Source organism: Mesoplodon bidens, assembly GCF_964165515.1.
Source record: "Mesoplodon bidens genome assembly, chromosome: X".
In the NCBI taxonomy this organism is placed as follows: Eukaryota; Metazoa; Chordata; class Mammalia; order Artiodactyla; family Ziphiidae; genus Mesoplodon; species Mesoplodon bidens.
In genome coordinates, this window is record NC_138163.1 from 36,641,398 (window position 1) to 36,665,185 (window position 23,788).

The 23,788-nt window shown below is 39.9% G+C and overlaps 1 protein-coding gene across 1 annotated transcript; it reads left to right on the forward strand.

Moving 5' to 3' along the window:
* Nucleotides 1-15,008: 15,008 nt before the first annotated feature.
* C1GALT1C1 (C1GALT1 specific chaperone 1) lies at nucleotides 15,009-23,642 on the forward strand. Its single transcript, XM_081223277.1, has 2 exons — nucleotides 15,009-15,168; nucleotides 17,250-23,642. Exon 2 carries the CDS (start codon nucleotides 17,255-17,257, stop codon nucleotides 18,209-18,211), a length of 957 nt encoding a protein of 318 aa, XP_081079403.1. The 5' UTR covers nucleotides 15,009-15,168; nucleotides 17,250-17,254; the 3' UTR covers nucleotides 18,212-23,642.
* Nucleotides 23,643-23,788: the final 146 nt, after the last annotated feature.

Here is a 23,788-nt window from a genome sequence, read left to right on the forward strand (position 1 = left end):
CCGGAAAAGCATTTGGGTTAGTTTCTATTATATTTTTTGAGAATTTTATAAATACTTAATTCATATAGGCATTCATTTTCTTTAAGTCAATTAAACAGAACTCTTTTACAAATTAATTTTGGCAATACCATCTGGAGGTAAAAAAAAAATACCACACATCTACAACATATATAGAGAGACACACATAAACATACAGATGCAAACTTTATAGTTGAGACTTTATAGTTCTTGTCCTAAAATTTTAACCATGAGACAGATATGATAATATAAAACTCACTAGCTTATAAACAAACAGTTGAAATAAGTATACCTGCTCCAATGGCTATGGTTAAAGCTTCTTCTAATAATATTTGTGGAGAAGACACTGAAGATTTGTATTTGTCCTTAACAAGTAACCTTATAGAAGCTGTGGACCAGATTTGGGGCAAGAGAGCATTTATAGCAGTTTGTATTTTTTAGGAGCCTTCCCCCCACTTTTTTCTTTCATTCTCAGGAATTGGTGATGGTCTAGATAAGAGTTCCCAGAGAAAGACTAGGTAAAACATTTACTTCTCAAAGGCTCAGGGAAAGAATGCAAGTTCCTCCAAGAAAGACTTTTGTTCTTTAAAGACCAGAATTTTTACAATACTTACAAGCTTTCTGAGATAAGTAGGGGAGGTTTTGGGATAGGTAAAAAGGATAGGTGGACTTTGCATTTTTTCTGGAGCCACATTTCTCGTTTTGCAAAGATCTGTAAGATAAGGACAGTTGCTTTTAATTTCTCAAGAAATTGGGTTGCAACTTAAACGGCATCATAGGTTGTTCCACTCATCCAACCACATTATCTTCAATTTGCTTTTCTGTGTCAGGGAGAAGATTCCCAACTAAGATGAAAACCAAAATATTTCTATGTTCTGGATTTAGAAATATTTGTCTTTGGAATGTGTCAGTAAGTCCTCCCACAAAGGCTTCAGAAGGTTTTTCTTTCCCTCTGGGTGTATGGTTTTCATTTTAGCTTGGGAGAGAAGGCCTTTAAAAAAGTTCCCAGGGCTTCCCTGGTGGCGCAGTGGTTGAGAGTCCGCCTGCCGATGCAGGGGACACGGGTTCGTGCCCCGGTCCAGGAAGATCCCACATGCCGTGGAGCGGCTGGGCCCGTGAGCCATGGCCGCTGAGCCTGCGCATCCGGAGCCTGTGCTCCACAGTGAGAGGCTCCCGTACCGCAAAAAAAAAAAAAAAAAAAAGTTCCTAATAGGCTTTGAATATCAGCTTCAATTTGGCCAACTTCTGACCGCAGAGCTACTTTAAAAAAAGAAAAATCCTTTCAAATATCTTGTCAGGTTTCATCCGGGAAAAACAGTAAATATTTCTGGCAGTATTGAACAATTCCTTGGACTAAAGAGGCGCCCCCAAAGAGGGTGCAAATGGTATTTTATTTTCCTTTCTCTACAGGATACAATAGAAGAGATCTGGGAGAGCCAACTGTAGCAAGAATTATTACCCTTAGCCAGCTTCTGCCAGTTTTCCCAGGATCCCATCTGCAAGCTCTGAGTGGGGTTTAAAGTAGAGAGTGTAAGCTCTGGTATCTACCAGAATTTGGTAAAGTTTCTGATTGATTTTAACTTTAGTTTCCCCTTGGCTGCTTAAGGGAATAAAGTAGCAGTTTACTAGAAAAATCCCTCAGAGTCTCATCAGCTCTGGAGGGGGCCATATAGGGCCCCTCCTTAGAAGGTAGATATGGGGGCATTCAAGCTGATGTTGAAGAATTTGCATAGGACCTTTGAGGACGATCTCTTTTCCAGTATCCCAGCTGATTAAAATAGATATCAATCTCTAGGACAGCATTTTGATGATGGACCCCTAGGAGGGTGTAATTCAGGAGGCCTTGGTGTTGTTTTAGATACCTTTTGTGTCTTTGATTTTCCATTAGCCTTTTACAACAAAATTTTCACTGAAGCTATTTTGGAATCTAGAAGCCTTTTGGAAGCTTCTACATACCAATTAAAATAGGTATCCCATTCTGTTTGTTTGATTTGGGAACCTTTGCTTTTTAGTGAACCTCTTAACTGAAACGATCTTGTCTAGTTGGAACATTCCCCATAATGGCCATTGTAATTCTAGGATTTTTTTAGTAAGATTCTGCCATTTTTGTAGATATTTATAGCTTCCAGGACCATAGTTCTTACACATAAAATAAGCAGGTGTGCCAAAAGGTGGTGCGTTCAACTCTTTGGAATTTAAGGATCCCATTTCTTTTAGCTAAGCCTTTTTGGTCTCTTGGAGCCAAACTACAGTAGTCCCTCCTTAATCACAGGGGATGCATTCCAAGAAAGACCCCTAGTGGATGCCTGAAACTAAGGATAGTACCAAACCCTATATATATATTTTCCTATATGAACATACATACATATTGTAAAGTTTAATTTATAAACTAGGCACAGTAAGAGAGTTACAATAATAACTAATAACAAAATAGAACAATTATAACAATATACTGTAATAAAAATTATGTGAATGTGGTCTCTGTCACAAAATATTTTATTGTACTATACTCACCCTTCTTGTGATGATATGAAATGATAACTGCCTATGTGATGACATGAAGTGAGGTGAATGACGTAGGCATTGTGATGTAGTGTTAGGCTACTATTGACTTTCTTATGATATGTCAGAAGGATCATCTGCTTTGGGTGATCCTAGATCATCGAGCCATGATGATGTTGATGGCTGGATGTCAGGAGCGGACAATGTCACTGGTTGGGGATCCTGGGCAGGATGGAGCTAGAGGGCTCAAGGTTTCATCAAGCTATTCGAAATGGTGTGCAATTTAAAATTTATGAATTGTTTAATTCTAGAATTTTCCATTTAATACTTTCAGACCACGGTTGACTAGGGGTAACAGAAACTATGGAAGGTGAAACTGCAGATATGGGAGGACTACTGTAATACCTAAGAGGGTTGTGCTGCTGCATTGAGGACTGTGTGGTGTTTTACAGCATACCTCATTGCATGGAAATTTTCTTGAGGTTGGTGATCAACTTATCCTAACACAGGAATCTTAGAGTTAGGTGGTGAGTGCTCCATCAGTTTTTAAGTACTTGACCCATGCCCACCAATTTTGCGACTTTTGGCTTCCAAGAATCCCGTTAGCAATAGCCCTTATCTACACAAAACAAGACAAACAAACATGTGCACCTTAACACACCAGCAGTAACCAAGAGATGTTACTGTGGCCTGGACAAGAGAAGGCCCTGTACACACCGCCAGAAATTCCCAATGTGGAACCTGGGACTCGGGAAAGGACTGAACCAGCAGACCCAACAAGTGGGGACTACAGACTGGGATTCTAAACAAATGGGGAACTATTGACAGAATCGCCAGCAGTTCCCAATGTGGAATCTGGGGACTAAACTAAGGGCTGGGGTTTTCCAGTCAAATAGGGGATTGTGGTCTAATTACCAGAAGGTCCCAACGTGGAACTGCAGAAAGCCAATTAGATTGGAAGCTCAAGGCAAAGAGAGTGGAGCTCAGAACCAAGAGGAACTTACCCACGGCCCTTGGAAATGGCGAGAAAGAGAACTCAAGGGGTTCACAAGGTATCACTCCTGTGTTTCTCATTGTCCCTGAAGCCATCAGAAGTCTCCTTCAGTCCCACTGCTGCCACCAAATCTGTTAAATAACAAAGTTCAACTGAGTAAATTTTAAACATCTTATTGGCTTTATTAAACAATTCATGAATTGGGCAGCATACCATCTACCAAATAGGAAAAAGCTCTGAGGAGCTGTACAAAATGGAAGACTTTTACAGGTAGAAGGAGGCAGAACAAGGAAGTTATTCTAGCAAAGAGCTGGTTGTTTCAAGCAAGGTTACCTTCCTCTGGGGGACAGCAGGGGTCCATCAAGGAGATTACCTCTTTAGTGCTAACCAGGAAATTCCAGACTGACTGGTTAAGATTACATTCCTAGGAGAGGCTGAAACTGTAATTAGGTTTCGTACATATTAAGTCTCCATTTGGTGACATGGGCTTAGCACAAGTGACTCCACTTTGGGCCTTATCTCCTTTTTAAAAAAATACGTTTATTAATTTATTTGTTTATTTTTGGCTGTGTTGGGTCTTCGTTGCTGCACACGGGCTTTCTCTGGTTGCAGCGAGCAGAGGCTACTCTTCGTTGCAGTGCGCGGGTTTCTCATTGCAGTGGCTTCTCTTGTTACGGAGCACAGGCTCTAGGAGCGTGGGCTTCAGTAGTTGTGGCACGTGGGCTCAGTAGTTGTGGCTCGCAGGCTCTAGAGCACAGGCTCAGTAGTTGTGGCGCACGGGCTTAGTTGCTCCGTAGCATATGGGATCTTCCTGGACCAGGGCTCGAACCCATGTCTCCTGCATTGGCAGGCAGATTCTTAACCACTGTGCCACCAGGGAAGCTCCCTTATCTCCTTTTTAACATACAATTTCCATAGTATAAAAAACTGTATGAATATGTGTCTATATATGTATATGTGGACAGAAACATCTCTTAGATATATACACCAAAATAACAAGGGTTGTTTCTACGTGGTGGGAGTTTTAGATGATCTTGATTTTCTGCTTTATACCTTTCTATTATGTCCTCTGAATTTTTGTTATCACTATTCCTGCTGCCCAGGAGTAAGGTCAGCTTGATGGGCATACAACCTGTGCTATCACACAGGGTCCCATGCTTAGAAGAGCCCATGTTTGGTTTAATATTCTGCTGTCACTATTTTGAAATTCTGAGTAATTCATGAACAAGGGGCCCCACATTTTCATTTTGCACTGAGCCCTACAAATTACATTGCTGGCCCTGTCAGGAGTATAGCTTGCCTCTTCAGCTCTCATCTGGAAATGTGCTGTTCTACAACCACCACGTGAGAACTTGCTACTCTCATTTTTGTTCCTTCAAGTAGAAGGGTAATACCTCTCAACAAGGAGGCTCTTGACCTATTTTTTCCACTGTCATCAAGACTATCAATCCTCTCCCTGAAGGGAAGGGAAAGCCTCTGAGGGCAGATTATTTTTTCTTCCCTACTAGATTTTAGTTTTACACTCTCTCCCAGCCCCTGACAGGATGGATTGCAGGTGTCCATAATAGAGTACCTACCTTCCAACATGCCAATTCTAGGAGGAGAAAAATCTGTTCTCCTGTGGTCCACAATCAATCCCAGCCACTACTCTAGCATCAAATGCATATGTGTACATATACATATGTGAATTATTGTTAAGTCATTCTATAATGAGCCTTCATGCCTAGAGCCTTGCCAAGCAAGGTTTTCATAATATCCCTAAGTAGTTTAGCAACAACTCAGAGCAACAACTAAAGCCAATCTTCATAGCTACCAGTGAATATACCCACACCCATATTCATGAGATTTCCTTATAGTTTATTCCCATCAACTAAGCTTTTTATTGTCAGGAAGTTTCATGTAATTCTCCACCTGGAGATTTCACTGTGCATTCCTTCCTTTGGATCTTTTATAAAGATTTTTTTAAAACTTGCCCCCCCCACCAATCCCTAAGAAATCATATTTTCAAAATGTCAAAATAATGTCCTTAACCTCCTTGTACTCTATGTCTGTTTCTTATTTCTAAGGTGGTATCTACTGAGAGGAAAGAGAGTCAAGGTCCTATAGTGACTCAATTCCCTTAAAAACAGTGGTCGTGGGAATTCCCTGGCGGTCCAGTGGTTAGGACTCTGCGCTTTCACTACTGTGGGCCTGGGTTCAATCCCTGGTTGGGGACCTAAGATCCTGCAAGTGTGGCATGGCCCCAAAACAAACAAACAAAACCTAAAAAACAAACAAACCCAAAACAGTGGTCGTAAGATCTTGTCAAAAACTTTTGGAGGTCAATTTATATTATATCCATCAAATGTCTTATCTGCATGCTGTTTAATCCTTCAAATAAATCCACTTAGCTAGATAAGAATTATAGAAATCACCACATTTCCTCTAAGGAGTTCTTTTGGTTCAAATATCCTCTACTTGCTTTACTGACATGACATCAAACTCCCCAGTTTTTGAGTGATCTCCATTGTCCCATAACTGTCACATAAACAAAAAACTTTTAATTATGGATATTTTCAAACACACACAAAAGTATAGAAAATAGTGCAGTGAAGTTCCAGGTAGCTACTACTCAGCTTCAGCAATTACATTTGCCTATCTCAATCATCACTTTTTAATTTTGTTTCTCGATTTAGAGGAAATTTTGAGCATTAGATTCTAACTAGGAATACAGCCAAATTCATATTCTCACTTGAAATAAAGCTGTCACCTAAGTAGCAGTTATCTGGTTAAAATCAAAGAGCATCCCCATTTCCAGATTTTCCATTTCTAACCAACCTGCTTTCTAACTCCCTCTCCTCCCGCTCCTGAGCTGCAACTGGCACTTGTCCCAGCTAACTGGTCTAATCCTTTCAACTACTTAAATGTAGGACAGGAGGACTTTGAGAATAGATTTGCTTAGCATACTGCAGAAGAGGCAAAATTGCCCTCTGACCACTGCATCCCAGGGCAATTCCATTTCAATTCTTTAACTTCTGTAGAAGTGAACAAATAACAGCATTGGAATAAAGCTTATTTCTCAGAACTTTTGTTCAAAGCTCAGTGTAAAAGCATGCCCACATCTATCCATGTGAAAGTGGATATTACACAAAGTAGGTAAGAAGAGCAAGGCTCAGAGGGAATAAGATGGAAGATTAAGTTATGGATCAAGGGAAAGGAAGCAATGTTTCTAGGCTCCCTCTGGGAGACTTTATCTCCTTTGTCTTCCCAGCAACTTCAGGTATAATCTAATTCCCATTTTACATATGAGGAAACTGAGGAAATTCAAACCTCAGAAGTCCTATGGCTCAAGACACCAGTTTGTTAATGTTGCAGGAGGAACTGAATCTGATCTATTTGACTCCAGAGCCATGCCTTTCTAAGTCAGGAGCACTGGAAATTGGTTGGGATCCCCAGGACAATCCCTTCTGAGGCCTGAGCCTGCAAACAAATACCACTTTGTAATAAGACTTTCTCTCTTTCTTACCAGATGGTTCCCTAAATTAGTTGGAGCCTGTGGGCCTTAAATATAAAATAGGCAGATGCATCTTGATTATAATACAGCAGTTTGGTTTTAGTTGCAAGTGTTATGATTAAAATGCAAGAATGTGATTGATTTACAGAATTTTTTTTAAAGGATAGGGTTTTTTTTTTGCTTGGTCAGCCCAGCTCCTGAATGCCTGGCTGCTCTCCAAAACAGACAGAACTATACCTAGGCAGGCCACCAAAAGTAAGGGTTCTATTTCTCTGGGACAGCCCTGAGCAACAGGACCTTCACCCAATCCATACTGCTGATGCTGCCTCTATGAGACCCACCGGAGGCAGTTCTTGCTCTTCCTCCCTTAGCCAGACCAGGCAAGAGGTATTTCCTCAAGAAGTCCCTAGCTTGCTGGAATAATATCCACCCAGCTCCTTCTTTGCCATTGGCATTTACCCTAGCCTGCCTGGATCTAGAAGCTGATCCCTCTGGACTAGAGATCTTGCCTCTTCTTCTCCAATGAGTTGAGGGGACAAGAGGCAGCTTTAAAACTTGCTTCTCTTTTACTCACACTTAGTATGCCTGTTTCATCTGTACGTAAAGACTCCACTCACCTACAGCTATGAAAAACCCCGCTCTAACTTTGGAACTGAGAAATCATTCTTTATTCAGACACGTGCTTCCTCCACAAAGCATAGCAGCTGGGTGGATTGGAGGCAGCAGTGAGGGTGCAGGATCCAGGAGGGATGGGGAAGAAAGCAATTCTGAAAGGGAGTGAGAAGCAGTCTCAGGGAAGGGAGATGTCATCAGAGGGTTAAGCAGGCAGCAGGAAGGAAGAGGAATTCACTATTGAGGAGAAATGGAGAAGGGACTAAGTACCAAGCACTATGCTAGATGCTTCACATATACCAAGTGAGGAGGGACTGGAAATGGAGAGAAATTTATGAATGCTATTAAACTAGTGCAGGCAAGAAGTAATTAGGGACTTAAGAGAGTGGTGGCAGTTTGAATGGGAAAGAGGACAGAAGCAGGATTCACTGTGAAGTGAGGCTCGGCCTGACTTAGCAATTGATTGGGTGTAGAGGTCAGGGAGAAGGAAGAAACCAAGAGCTTTGGTTTTCATAAGTGACTGGGAAGATAAGAGGAAATGATTGTCAGGAGATGGATTTAGACAAGGTTAATCAATTCAGTTTGGGGCCTATTTAAGCTTTAAAATTTTTTTGTTATGCAAATTTCAAAACATAGAGGAAAAGAGAGAATAGGATATTGAAGTCCCATATACCCACTACCTAGCTCAACAATTATCAACTCACAGCCAATCAATACCCTTACCTATTCCTTCTCTCCCCAACGGGATTATTTTGAAGTAAATCCTGGACATCATACGATATTATCCATAAACACTTCAGTATGTATTTCAGAAAGATATTCCTAACATAGCCACATATAATTATCTCACCTAAAAAGGTAACATTAAGCCTTTAATGTCATCAAATACTTAATGTCATCAGTAATTATTCAAACTTCCTCAATCGGCCCCTTGTTTGTTTGATTTATATAGTTGATTGGTTAAAACCAGGATCCAGATAAGCGGTCCCACTGAATGTAAGATTCTGTCTGAAACAGCCATATGGAGATATCAAGCAGGCAACTGAAATTTGGGGTCCAAAATTCAAGAGGTAGAGCCCAGAAATATAGATGTGGAAATCATCTTCCCAGAGGGAATCGTTGAAGCTATTTGAATAGATGAAGCTATTGAGTAGGTATTAAAGGGGAAGAATATAACAATAAAAATGGCCCAAGGATAGAATCCTGGGGAACAACTACACTTTGAAGAGAAGAAAGAGACTGAGGATGGGGACGAGGAGGGATTCATCTGGGAAAGAAACAAGAAGCTGAAAAGTTGAAAAAGAAAACAAGATAGTGTTGTCCCTGGAACCAAGAAATGAAAGTGTTGCACAGAGGGAGAACCACACAATTTTCCTCACTCAATGTTTTCCCTCAAAAGAGCCTTGTACTAGGACTCAGTCCCTACTCTACTGTGCGACTTTCTAGCTGTGTTACAAGTTGAGCAAGTCACCTCCCTAAGCCCAAGATTCTTCAGATTTAAAAATAGATAAGACCAGTCCTGATTAACAGGCTGCTATGAGGATCAAATGAGAATGAAATCATGTGAAGAAGGCCTTTGTTAACTGCAAAGCACTGGACAAATAGGAGAGGCTGTTTGTTCAATACATCCTTATTGTTATTTTTATTAATTATGTGAAAATATAACTGCTGAGTGGAGGATTTAAAGTTTTTAATATTGGGAAATCCTGAATTTAAAGGCCATAATTCTTCAAGAGTCTCATTAGATATAATAGCCGGCTCTTAGGAGCATCTATTGTGTGCTAGACACCGTTCTAAATCCTCCACAGACCTTAACTCATTTGATCCTCAAAAAAAAATCTTATGAGATAGGTACTATTATTAACCTTGTTTTACAGATGAGGAAGCTAAGGCTGAGAGAAGTGACCTAACTTGCCCTAGGTCACACAACTAGGAAAGTAGCTAAGCCAGAGCTTAAGCCAAGTCTTTCCTATGCCAGAGCCTGACTTCTTAATCACTACACCAACCTTCCTCTTAAAAATATGCCTTGGAAAATTAGAAGACCATCATATTGCAACGCTAATGAATTATGGATCTAGGCAGCAATGGCAGCTATCATCACAAAGACAACCAGACAGGGCTTCCCTGGTGGCACAGTGGTTAAGACTCCACCTGCCAATGCAGGGGACACAGGTTCGAGCCCTGGTCCAGAAGATCCCACATGCCGCGGAGCAACTAAGCCCATGTGCCACAACTACTGAGCCTATGCTCTAGAGCCCATGAGCCACAACTACTGAGCCCACGTGCCACAACTACTGAAGCCTGCGCACCTAGAGCCCATGCACCACAATGAAGAGCAGCCCCTACTCGCCGCAACCAGAAGCCCGTGCACAGCAACGAAGACCCAATGCAGCCAAAAATAAACAAAACAAAATAAATAAAACATTAAAAAAAGACAACCAGACATAATGTTCCTGAAGGAAGCACACGCCACCACCTATGAAGTAATTTTGCACCCCCTCCCTCCCCCCCCAAAAATTGAACCTGAATCAAACAAAGCTTTTAGATTAGGGTTATGGTTGCCAGATGAATTTCAGGATGCCCAGTTAAAACTGAATTTCAGATAAACAACAAATAATATTTTTAGTGTAAGCATGTCCCATGCAATATTTAGTATGTCCCATACACTAAATTTGGGACACAGTTATACTAAAAATGTATTCATTGTTTATCTGAAATTCAATTTTAACTGGGAACTCTGTATTTCTATTTGCTAAATCTGGCAACCCTACTTTAGATCCAACTACCCATTTATAAGGAACACAAACAGCAGAGAAACACATTAAAGGAAACAGAATGAGGCTATCTGCACCAGACTGTGGGTAAATGTACAAGACAAACAACCAGACTTCTTTAACAAAGAAATGTCAAGGGGGAGAGAGAAAGAGAAAAAGAGAAACCTATAAACTAAAGAGACTTAAAAGACACAAAACTCTTAGAGAAATGCAAATCAAAACTACAATGAGATATCATCTCACACCAGCCAGAATGGCCATCATCAAGAAATCTAGAAACAATAAATGCAGGAGAGGGTGTGGAGAAAAGGGAACACTCTTGCACTGCTGGTGGGAATGTGAATTGGTACAGCCGCTATGGAGGACAGTATGGAGGTTCCTTAAAAATCTAAAAATAGAACTACCATATGACCCAGCAATCCCACTACTAGTCATATACCCTGAGAAAACCATAATTCAAAAAGAGACATGTGGGCTTCCCTGGTGGCGCAGTGGTTGAGAGTCCGCCTGCCGATGCGGCGAACGCGGGTTCGTGCCCCGGTCGGGGAGGATCCCGCATGCCGCGGAGCGGCTGGGCCCGTGAGCCATGGCCGCTGAGCCTGCGCGCCCGGAGCCTGTGCTCCGCAGCGGGAGAGGCCACAACAGTGAGAGGCCCGCGTACAGCAAAAAAAAAAAAAAAGAGACATGTACCAAAATGTTCATTGCAGCTCTATTCACAATAGCCCGGAGATGGAAACAACCCAAGTGTCCATCATCGGATGAAGATGTGGCACATATATACAATAGAATATTACTCAGCCATAAAAAGAAACGAAACTGAGCTATTTGTACTGAGGTGGATGGACCTAGAGTCTGTCATACAGAGTGAAGTAAGTCAGAAAGAGAAAGACAAATACCGTATGCTAACACATATATATGGAATTTAAGAAAAAAAATGTCATGAAGAACTTAGGGGTAAAACAGGAATAGAGACACAGACCTACTGGGGGTGGGCTTGGGGATATGGGGGGGGCTGTGACAGGGCTGGGGAGAGGCATGGACGTGTATACACTGCCGGGCGTGGGGTGGATGGATGGTGGGGGGTGGCCGCGTGGCGCGGGGGGATCGGCTCGGTGCTTTGTGGCCACCTGGAGGGGTGGGATGGGGAGGGTGGGAGGGAGGCAGACACAGGAGGGAGGGGATGTGGGAACAGATGTATATGTATGACTGATTCACTTTGTTGTAAAGCAGAGACTAATTTAAAAAAAGACACAAAACTCAATCACTATGTGTAGACTATTTAGATTCTGCTTCAGATTATTAAAATACCACGACACTTGTGATATTATTGGTAATTTGAACACTGTCAAGTAATTCCATAAGTATGTTAAGGAATTATTCATTTTTTAGTTTTCTAGTGGTATTGTGGGTTTTTTTAAGAAGCCCTTATCTCTTATACATTTTGAAATGTTTATGGATGAAATGACATGTCCCAGAAGTGCTTCACAATAATATGGAAAGGAGGGAAGTGGAAAGAGTATAGATGTAATAAGATTGGCTTTGAATTGAGGATGTTGAAGCTTCCTTAAAAAGTACACGTGATTTCATTATACTTTTCTATTTCGGTATATGTTTGAAGTTCCCCATAATAAAAAAAGGTTTTTGAAAAAAACAATACCTAACACAGAGCCTGACCTACTGTAAACACTTAATACATATTTGTTGGCAGGCAAGTGGGTTTGTTAATTTTAAAAAAGGAAAGCTTCCAGATGGTCATCAAATGGAAAAACATTCTAAAATGAGATTGCAAGCATGAATATGCCTGAAAACACAAATGAGATTCATTTAGGGACCAATCTATACTCAAATGGAAACAATAATGAATTTGCTCCGACAAGGGAATTTGTTTATTAAAGATGAACAGTTGTGAAATTCTGGGCAGAAGAGGTTCATATATTATAGCTATTAATTTTGGTAAACACAGAAGACATTTTTAACCCTTCAAAAAGATGTTATGCAGAAAACAATCCATCTTAGATTTTCTTCAATATTTATTATTCCACTGAACTGTTGTAGAAAGTCATGTTAATTTCCCAAAGGCCTTTGGACAGATTTCGAAAATTTGAATGTTCAAATGCAAGTGATCGCCAATTACTAAAAATTAATGACTTCTCATGCTGAATAATGCATGCACTTGGCAGGAGGACTTTACCAAAAATGCAGTGTTGTCAGTTTTTAATGCAATCTTGCCTTACCTGATGGGTACATGAAGGCAACCAAATTCAAAAGCAACCCTCACCCCCCCACACACAAGGAGCAGGTTAGTGTGTTTACTGAAGTGTTTAGTGCAGGTGAGATAAGCTGTTTATTTTATGCTTAATATTACACTATATGGATGCACCGTAATTAATTCAACCATTCTCTTTTGATGGATATTTCCCACTATTATCAACAACAATGCATTTGACCTTATACATTTAGCCTTACATTCTGGTGCTTTAATTTCTGGGGGAGAGATTACAAGAAATGGGTTAGCTGGGCCAAAGAATATAAATATTTTTAATTTTAGCAGAAACTAATTGCATGTATTTTTAAAATTAGGGCTACGATGTGGAATGGCGTTTTAAAAACGAATCACCTAACTACAAATCAACCATCTCACTAACCTCACTTCAAATGCAAAGTATGTTTAAGCTCTGCTTTAAGTAGAGAACTGGGTTCTTAGACAATCTCTCTCATTGACAGAACTTTTGGTGTTGAAAATTCCATGGTTTATTCTGTTTCAGAGCATCTTGTATCAGTACTTCCAGTTTGGTATTCCTTCCTGTACTAGAAGGAAGCAGCATCTTAAACTGACTCCTTGCCACTGTCTCTGAATTCTGAGTGCCATTTCTGTCTTTCCTTGGTCCCTTTTTGCAAGAAGAGACTGGCTGTCCGCACTCTTTACAAGGTATTTTTATTGGTATCTTTTCCTCTTATTCTTTTTGTCCCTCTAATTTTAAAGATCTTTTTATTTGCTGTTCTTTAAATTCAAAAATAACAAATGCCTGTTATAACCAGTGAAACAATGCACTAGGAGGATGTATAAACACAAAGCTAATCATCACACCTCGACCTCCTGATGTGATCAATATTAATAGCCTGCTGAGCAGCCTTCCACAACTCCCCTTGCTCATACAAACAGATCAAACATATGTGCACATATGTAAAATTCTGTTTGTTTTCACCAAAGTACAATCATACTATACACATTATTCTGCAACTTGTTTCACTTAACTATATATATATATACACACATATTTATATATAATAGGTGACAATAGACAATATATGTTATTTAAGAAAATATAGTGGAGATAATTTGCAGTCATAAGTTCTTTTCCAGTTCTAGAATTCATTTTTGTATTCCTTTGGAGAACATACCACCATGTATTTGTAATGAATTGTTTAATGTCTTTCTTCCCTGCTAGACTGAGAGCTCCTTGAAGGCAGGGGGCTAATTTTGTTCACCACTATATCTCCAGAATTTAGGGTAATGCTACCAGAACAGTAATTGCCTAACATCTATTTGTTCATTGTTTCAGTGCTTCTTGAAACCTTCAGTCTACTTAAACTGGGTCATTGCCAATACTCCAATGTACGTGTCTTTAGGAACTCAGGCCTGAGTAAATCACCACTCAAAGTTATTTAGATGGAAACTGGTGACAGTACATTTTAAAAATTTGTAAGACTTCGTGCTTTTTAGCAAAAAACCCTTTCTGCCACAAAAATGAATTTTAAAGGACAGATCACATGTTTAGCGGAAAGAGAGCTCTACACTTATAATTAGAGCTGAATTCTAGTCCCACCTCTGCCATTAATTACTGTGTGGCCTTTAGAAAGTTCCTTATCCTTTCTGGTCCTGGTTCCTCATCTGTTGCTCTAACATTCATTAATTCCACAAATATGTACTGTCCCCTGCGTGCGGCACTAGGTTAAGTGCTAGTGATACAGGGGTGAGTAATATAACAGCTAACAGTTAACGAATGCTTACTGCATGCTTGGTCTTTTGCTAATGGAGTCAAAGGCACTATCTCATTTAATCTTCCATGATAGCACTACCGTGATACTTTCTATACTTTACAAAGGAGGGAACTGAGGCATAGCGAGCGGTGAAGACAGGATTGGAAACCGGACAGTGGGGCTTCAGATGCCGTTCCAATAACCTTAGTGATCTTTGCCCTCATAATTCAACGACTATTGGCCTGCATTTAATCCCAGCCCAGTACTGGGTGGAGCGCCCTCTTGTCAGTGGGAGGGTGCAGTGCCTCAGGTGCTTGTCAGAGAAACCACTGAGAGACCTGACACGATCTCAGTCAGGTGAAACACTCTACCTCGCTCTCGCAGTTTCCACAACCGGAAAATGAAGCGGTGGGACGTGTCAGCCGGTCGTACGCACGCACGCCTCTCTGGGCGTCCCATTGGGTACGGGTGAGCGTGCGGGTCACGCCAGCAGGACGCGCTTCTCTGAACTCGGCACGGGGCGGGGAGAAAGGGCGCGCTGCGTGCGTGCGGGCCCTTCCGACGTCGGCGCGGGCGGGCGGCTCCGTCTGGCCTAGGGCTCCTTTGCCCCGCCCCGCTGTCCGCGCCATTGTGGCGTCTACTTCCGGGCCCTCACCACCTTTAGCGAAACCAACGAGAAGAAACCGCCTGCATCTAGAGCAGCCCGACCAGGAACGTAACCGAGTGGCGCGCGAACGTGAGAGGAAAGGCGTGCGCGGCTGCGCTTTCCCGCCCCTGAGCCGCTCTAGACGCGGGTGAGTGCTGGGGCATCGGCCCGCACCTGGAGCTGCCCGCGGAGCAGCCCCGGGAGCGGCCTGACCCCGCCCCTCTCCGGGGAAGGCTTGGGCCCTGGCCCATTCCCAGCGTACTCCACGCGGTGTGTCCGGGCAGGTGCAGTGTGAGGAACAGTGAGGGGGGTAGATAGAGCGCCGGCTTCCTAGAGGCGCTCCCTCGGCCCCTCCTTGGGGTGTTGAGATGACCATGTTCTCTCCCTCACTTTTGTTCTCCATTTCATCCTCCTCCCTTTTCCATACTCCACCCCAACCGCCTTCATCTAAAAGGATTCATTTCAAAAACCACTCTGGTCGTTTCTGCCTCGCTTGTGCTCGTGTGCGGTTTTAAGTTTCCCTTGCCTCTGCACCAAATATCCTATCATGTGCACCTCTAGATGCTACTCCTTAGAAAAATTTGTGCAGATGACTCATAAGTAGTATCCCCATCAGGAAGAATTCTGACATACATATACCATTATCAATCTAAGAGACACTAGTAAATTATTATATAATGGCCAGACATATTGAAAATTGTGTAATATGAAATGCCAAAATCCTATATAAAATAATTCATTTTGGAGTGCATCTGACAATTCTAAAACAAGCAGAGCTTGTTACCTGTGAATTTTCTTTTCCTTATTAGAGCTGTGTTTGCTGACCAAGTTCTGTGAGTGACACAGGAAAGCTGTCCTGCCTCTTTCCCACCTGACTCCCCACCCCTCCTTAGGAATTACATCTGTCAGGTTGTTCCACACGTTGTCCTTCTAAGGTAATGGAGGTCAAAGTCCATTTCCTCTAGAAGAAAACCAAGAGATGGTTTCCTTGTAGCAGTACGGTGATGCTGGATGCAAAATATCAATTATGGTTAACAGATCCTACATGTTTTTCCATTTGTAGGAAAACAAGGTTATGCAGTAACTTTTTATTAAATTCTCAATAATATGGGTGGAAGCACTGTTGAGATCTTTATTCTGTAATAGAAAAACCATTAAACTGATGCCAGGATATCTGATTTCTAGTTCAGTTCTATTGCTGACTGTGACTTTGGGTCAGTTACCTAACCTCTGTGGACCCTCTGTTTCCCTATCTGTAAAATGAGAAAAGTGACATTAGATAGCTTCTAAGGCCACTTTCAACTTTAAGAAACAAAGGGAAAATCTAAGTAGCTCAGTAGAACATTCCTTGTGGAGATAGAAGGGAGATTGGGAAAATCTCAACAGTTGTATTTAATGTTGGGTTTCTTTTAATTTCTAACTGAAATAAAAGTGTAGACTTCTCCCTTTTTACTTCCCCAAAGAATAAGAAAATGCCTTTGGAGGAAATAAGAATGTTCATTAATAGTCCCCAGATATGCCTATATTGACTCAGTTCTCATCCAAATAATTTAGCTATTTTCATTATGGGCTTTTATTATTATACATCAGTTAGTTGACATACTGTATTGGAAACCATTTAGTCTTAGGAACAAAAGGGTAAATATTAACATATATGGTATCAATTCCAAGATGTACTCAAAACACTTAAGGACAGCAGCCATCAGTTAAATAAAGCACTAGGTTGAGAACAGAGGCCAGCACAGACACCATTGGTGATTTACCAATTGTAGGTGGTTTTATCTCTTCAATTTAAGGTTTTGTTGTAAAAGTCCATTTATATCCGCAGAGGTATTTAAGTAATAAAATGCAAGCTTGTGAAATGAAATTCCTTTAAAGAGAATGGTGGACAGACAACCTCTGTAATATCAGTTTCTGGGGTTAGTGCTTTGGTTTAGTACTTGGTTAATTAAATCCCTATAGATGAAGTGCAAAAATAGCCTCCCAGAAAATTCTATGGCAGCAAGGTGTTGCTGCAAAGTTCCAATTTGTACCGAACAGTAATCAGTTATCATTGGAAACAAAAAATTCTTAAGACTCTCTTGTGCTACTTGCATTGACTCGATTTCAAGCTTGGGAGCCTTTTTTTTTTAACATTAAGAGCAAAATGTAAGTATAGGGGGAATATCAAATCAAATCACTAGACTCCTTTTCTATTAAGTATCCTAAGGATCTTTTTCTTCTTTATAGGAAAAATGCTTTCTGAAAGCAGTTCATTTTTGAAGGGTGTAATGCTTGGAAGCATTTTCTGTGCCTTGATCACTATGCTAGGACACATTAGGATTGGTCATGGAAATAGAATGCACCACCATGAGCATCATCACCTACAAGCTCCTAATAAAGAAGATATCTTGAAAATTTCAGAGGATGAACGCATGGAGCTCAGTAAGAGCTTTCGAGTATACTGTATCATCCTTGTCAAACCCAAAGATGTGAGTCTCTGGGCTGCAGTGAAGGAGACTTGGACCAAACACTGTGACAAAGCAGAGTTCTTCAGTTCCGAAAATGTTAAAGTGTTTGAGTCAATTAACATGGAAACAAATGACGTGTGGTTAATGATGAGAAAAGCTTACAAATACGCCTTTGATAAATATAGAGACCAATACAACTGGTTCTTCCTTGCACGCCCCACGACGTTTGCTATTATTGAAAACTTAAAGTACTTTTTGTTAAAAAAGGATCCATCACAACCTTTCTATCTAGGCCACACTATAAAATCTGGAGACCTCGAGTATGTGAGTATGGAAGGAGGAATTGTCTTAAGTGTAGAATCAATGAAAAGACTTAACAGCCTTCTAAGTATTCCTGAAAAGTGTCCTGAACAGGGAGGGATGATTTGGAAGATATCTGAAGATAAGCAGCTAGCAGTCTGCCTGAAATACGCTGGAGTATTTGCAGAAAATGCAGAAGATGCTGAAGGAAAAGATGTATTTAACACCAAGTCTGTTGGGCTTTTTATTAAAGAGGCAATGACTAATCACCCCAACCAGGTAGTAGAAGGATGTTGTTCAGATATGGCTGTTACTTTTAATGGACTGACGCCTAATCAGATGCACGTAATGATGTACGGGGTATACCGTCTTAGGGCATTTGGGCATATTTTCAATGATGCGTTGGTTTTCCTACCTCCAAATGGTTCTGATAATGACTGAGAAGAAACGAGCATGTATATGATCACCATATAGGACATGTGGTGGTGTTATTTGTAGTTAACAACTGCATATCCAACACAGCAGTATGTTTCTGTTCTTTTTTTTTTTTCTTTTTCAGTTTGGTGGCACTGGTTTATTTGCACATTGAAGTTTAGTAATACATTTTAAAATAGGGTGGGTTTTTTTCCCTTAAAACACACATGAAAATTTCAACTGTGTTGGAAAGAAATGTTTTAAGAATAATAATTTTACAAATAAAGGATATATTTATAAATAATATATTTATGTGATAAATTCTAAATTATGAACATTAAAAGTCTGTGTGGCACATGTTTTTGCTGATTGGTTAAAAAAGTTAACATGTCTTTTTAGCTTTCTAAGATACGCAAATGAAATCTCTAGTTGTGAATTTGTGATTAAAGTAAAACTTTTAGCTATGTGTTTCTGTTACTTCTAATGTTGGTTTATGTTCTAAGCCTTCGCAAGTGCCAATGGATTTGCTTTCTCAAAATACACAACCAAGCAATAAAGGGAATGTTCCCAACCACTGTTAAAGTGAAAGTTGAAATCTATCCCTGAGAGAAAAAGTGAAAATTAATTATAAAGGTTAATAATTTTCCTGGGAGCTAATTTAGTGGCATCCCTCAGCATACACAATTTCAGTGTAACCCTCTGTACTTCTCTATGCAGATATTGAAGTTGGAGTGGTGACTATAAAGAATGTAATGTCATTTAACTGTATTGTTTCCCAGTTAATCAAGCTCTCAGCTGTGGCTTGGATAAAAATATATCAGTTGAGATTTATTTACTCCTGCAGAGCAAACAAGTTCTGTGGAAGTCTTCTTTGAAGAACTCCTTTCAGAAGTCTGGCAGTTTCACTTACTTGAATTGAGTCTGTCCTGGCTTTTGTTTACCTGTTCAAATTTTGAGATTTTCCCCATGTTCATGATTGCACCATATCCAACGGTTTTTGGTGTGGAGGCCTTAACCTCACCATTCACCTTGGATTACTCTGCCATTTGCCTGATTTCAGTGGCTACCCAAAAGCTTTATGGATGGTGGATACAACAGCTTCTGTGTTTATAAATGTGTGAAACACTTGGAGCTGACTTGTCCTAAAATCGGGCCTGCACATGCCATATTAAGTCAGATCCATAAGCCCCCATAGGGTGTGAAACCATGACATTTTAGAGGTTAATTTTTCTTGTAAACTGGCCTCATGATGTTAATGGTCTCCCACAGCTTTTGCAAGCCAGAAAGAATTTCCTCAAGAGGGCCTCGGGCTTCAAATTATTGATCATCAGAGTAGTATGTAAAACCCTTTGTTTTAATTTATAGATTTTCCTCACTGGGGCTCTTGATTAAAATGAAAGGTTATTAGCTTTGAAAAATAATAAAACCCTTTTATCAAGCACCCAAATATGTGGTCTCAGATGTAATTACTACAAACCAAATCATATTCAGTGTGAGTGCAATGATAAACAGTATCTCACTGAGTGTGACACCCAGTTTACAAGTGTCACATTGCCCCCAACACCAGTATCTTAAAACTTTTTCTACTGTATTTATCACCTTCAATTACATTAGTGTATCAAGGTATAGTTGTAATAAATATATCAGAAAATGCATTCCATTGTTTGATTTCCTAGTGGGTACTAAAGTAACAATTGCTTTTTAAACCAAATTGATGCTCTTGATTGTTTTTTTTTTTTTTTTTTTTTTTTTTTTTGCTATATGCGGGCCTCTCACTGTTGTGGCCTCTCCCATTGTGGAGCACAGGCTCCGGACGCACAGGCTCAGTGGTCATGGCTTACACTCCACGGCATGTGGGATCCTCCCGGACCAGGGCACGAACCCGTGTCCCCTGAATCGGCAGGCAGACTCTCAACCACTGCGCCACCAGGGAAACCCTTGATTGTATTTTTATACGTAAGTATTCCTTTATAAAATGTTAGTTGTCTTAAATAATATGCTGTCTCCTTGAACTTATTTGTACCTAGTCTTGTAGATAAAATTGGAATCAGTAACGCAGAAAACTGTGCTACAGAAGTCATGGTTACAGATTTGATCATCATGCATTCAACAGCCAAAAACCATAACCCTAACTCCACTCTGTTATTGGGAAGAGAATCGGGAAGAATGGAGGTCTAATGGGAATTGATCATGATTGTGAATATATTTTACATATGGTTGGGTAATGCCTACTATATTGGACAACACAGGTCTAACCAGTTCTGGAAGTGTGAGGCCCACTGGCTGAGATGTGAATGAGAGAAAACTTCAAGTTTCTTCTAAAAGTTATATTTATCTTTCTGGTTTTCTTGAATGCAGTGGAAACTGCAACCTGACTTTCAGCAGGCCCCAGGCCATCTCCTTGCACAAGTTCAATCGCTAGACCTTCTTTCTCAAAACATTGGATTTGGAGCAAAATATAGATTAGACCCCTTGGCTTTTTTTTAATGTAGCTAAAAAACTGCTTGTGTATCAAATCTGATTTATAATGCCCAGATTCAGGGAACACCTATATTAGAAAAGTTACTGAAAGCACAGAGTTTAGTAATGGTGTACCACTAATTTTCCACTCGGTTAAAATATTGTGTTCCTTTTAGTGCTATCTGACTTGGATTGATGCATTCAATGCATGTCTGAGTGTTTATGTGAAGAGCCTGTGTGTAAAAGTTTAGCTTTCTTTTGGCATTCAAAGAAATTCAGGGAAGGTTTTGCCAACCTTCCCACCAAGGAGTCCCCCAAAGTCTAATGAAAAAATAATCACTCAATTCCAATATCATCAAAGATAAAATACTATAAAGTATTCAAAGGGTAATGGGGGAAATGACTTATTTAGAAAGTATGAAATGATGGTGTATGTCTGGGGTCTCTAGCATAATAGAAAGAAAAGTCCACTTTTATTAGTGTGGAATCTATATACTATACTACTCCTTGTATATATCGAGTTTAACACTATGAGCTTAACACTAGACCTGGTATTTTGTGGAAAGCAAAAAGAGCCCAAACACATGATTCATACAGAGAGTCAAATAATCATTTCATGTAAGCTTTGCACAAGCAATAAAACAAGCCATTGTTTACTATTAGAATATGGTGGTCCTCTTTGCCTTAAAAGTCCTCAATTTGATAAGTGCTGTTTCTCTTAACCCACATAATTCCCATTTCTTTGGTAGTTTTCACTGATTCCATGCAAGAATGGCCACATTGGTTTTTCCATTGCTTTGGCAATTTAGTGAAAGCCCTGGCAGGAAGAGCAGGGCCTAAAAATAAGACTCAGATTTTCTATGAATGGATGGATGGATGGGAGTGAGGATGGATGCCATTAATTATGTGACAGGCTTGTGTTTGGAAAAAAGTAAGAAATGCTTCTAATGAATGACTGATAAGAGACATCCACAGAGGTACTCAAAGTGCTGAATAAATGGGGATGTTCTAACAGTCAAAACACCAACCCCATACCATCTGAGGGGAAAAGGGGAAAAGTGGTCCTAACTTGATGAAGACTTTATTTTTTAATTAATTTTTACTGGAGTATAGTTGATTACAATGTTGTGTTAGTTTCAGGTGTACAGTGAAGCGAATCACTTATACATATACATACATCCACTCTTTTTTAGATTATTTTCCCATATAGGCCATTACAGAGTATTGAGCAGAGTTCTCTGCGCTATACAGTAGGTCCTTGTTGGTTATCTATTTTATATATAGTAGCATGTATATGTCCATCCCAATCTCCCAACTTATCCCTCCCCACCAATGGAAGACTTTAAATACTGGTACTGAGAATCTTCTTTTCCATATTTACCACTCTAAGGTATTCACCTCCAGAAGGAAGCTTCAGGGAATACTGCCTGTTCTCCACCCCAATGCCATCCAATAGAAATATAATGGGAGCTGCATGTGTAGTTTAAAATTTTCTAGTAGCCACATTAAAAAAGACAGAGGTGAAATTACTTTTAGTATTATATTTTACTTAACCCAATATATCCAAAATATTGTCATTTCAACATGTAATCAACAGAAAAAATGAGATAGTTTACATTCTTTTTTTTTATTAAGTCTTCAAAATCCAGTGTGTATTTTACAGTTACAGCACAGATCTAACCAATTCCAGAAGTGTGAGACAACACCCCACCCCGGGGCTGTCATGTGAATGGGAGAAAACTTGAAGTTTCTTCTAAAAGGCCTGTTTATTTTTCGGGTTGTCTTGAAGGCTACAGAAATTGCTTTTAGCAGGCCCCAGGCCATCTCTTTGCATGAGTCCCATCACTGGATCTTCCTTCTCAAAATTAAGTCATTGGATCCTCCTTCTCAAAATTAACTCATTAGATCTGGAGTAAAATATCGATTAGACCCCTCAGCCTTTTTCCTTAGATTATAATTGAACCAAATTGCTCCTGTCAATTTTAATATTCACTAATCCTTTTCCCGACCTATCTTTTGGATGTATTGATAGTCACAAAGCAGCTGCTAGTTCTGCCTTTGCACTTACACTCTATACCCTAATCTCCCCCACTTAACCAACCCGCCCCCTTGTATCCTTTTCTTTAAAAATCCAGGAAAGGCTTCTAAATGGTATAACCTTTAAATGGTCACAAATCACCTAGCTTGAAGGTGACAGAAAAAGTTCTGACCTCAGGACTAAGTTCAATTTCAAAAGATTCTCCCAGAATACCCTGCTGATGAAGAGGGAAACGGAACATTCCTTAGAAGCACACTGCAAGCAACCCAGTCTTACTGCATTCTAATTCTACCCATATTTTCCCACTGTGGAATAGAGGCTTGACCAACTTACACTTCTCTCCAATAGCCCATAAACAAAGATGCTGATGCAACTGTGGGCCAAGATTAACATTTTATGAAATGTGATGGGAGATTTTCTGCAAAATAGGCTTTGCGGGAGGGAGGTAGGGAGGTTTAGGCAAATTCTGAGTGTATATTCTTTATACGTGAAGTATGAATGGAAGGTAGAAAAAGTCTCTTCTAGAATGTAATCTCTTTGTAAAAGAATATTTCTCTTGACTGTTTTAACACTTTACCACTCAAGTATTTTTACAAGTTCTGAATTAATTCCAAGTGTTTTATGTATTTTTTCATATTTACATACCATCTTGCCTGAAGTTCTTGCTATTCAACCGTGGTTAAATTTTAGAAAAACTCCAGCTTGTTCTAAAAACTGTTTACTTGCATATCAGTGATACTTAGCTTTATTATCAATAAATTAAAAGCTTAATTTTGAAATTTTGGTGCATTTTCAGGTGGCCTCTCATCTTCCTGAAGGTTGATACTTATTTGCTAAAGGCCTTACAGATGCTGAGATACTTAGCTTTTAATGCATTTGTATAAGCACATTTATAGATTTCAGAAAAATTGTCTAGAATTATCCTACTTTTAATGGTGAGAAAAGGATGCTGTGTTTAAATTTTATTTTAATACTAAAATATTAGATTTTTTAAAATAAAAAATATATGATAATGTAAAAAACAAAAAACAAAAAACAGGCTTTGCAATCAAGGGACACTTAGTTCAAATCCCAACTCTGCCATTTATTAGCAATGTATCTTCAGG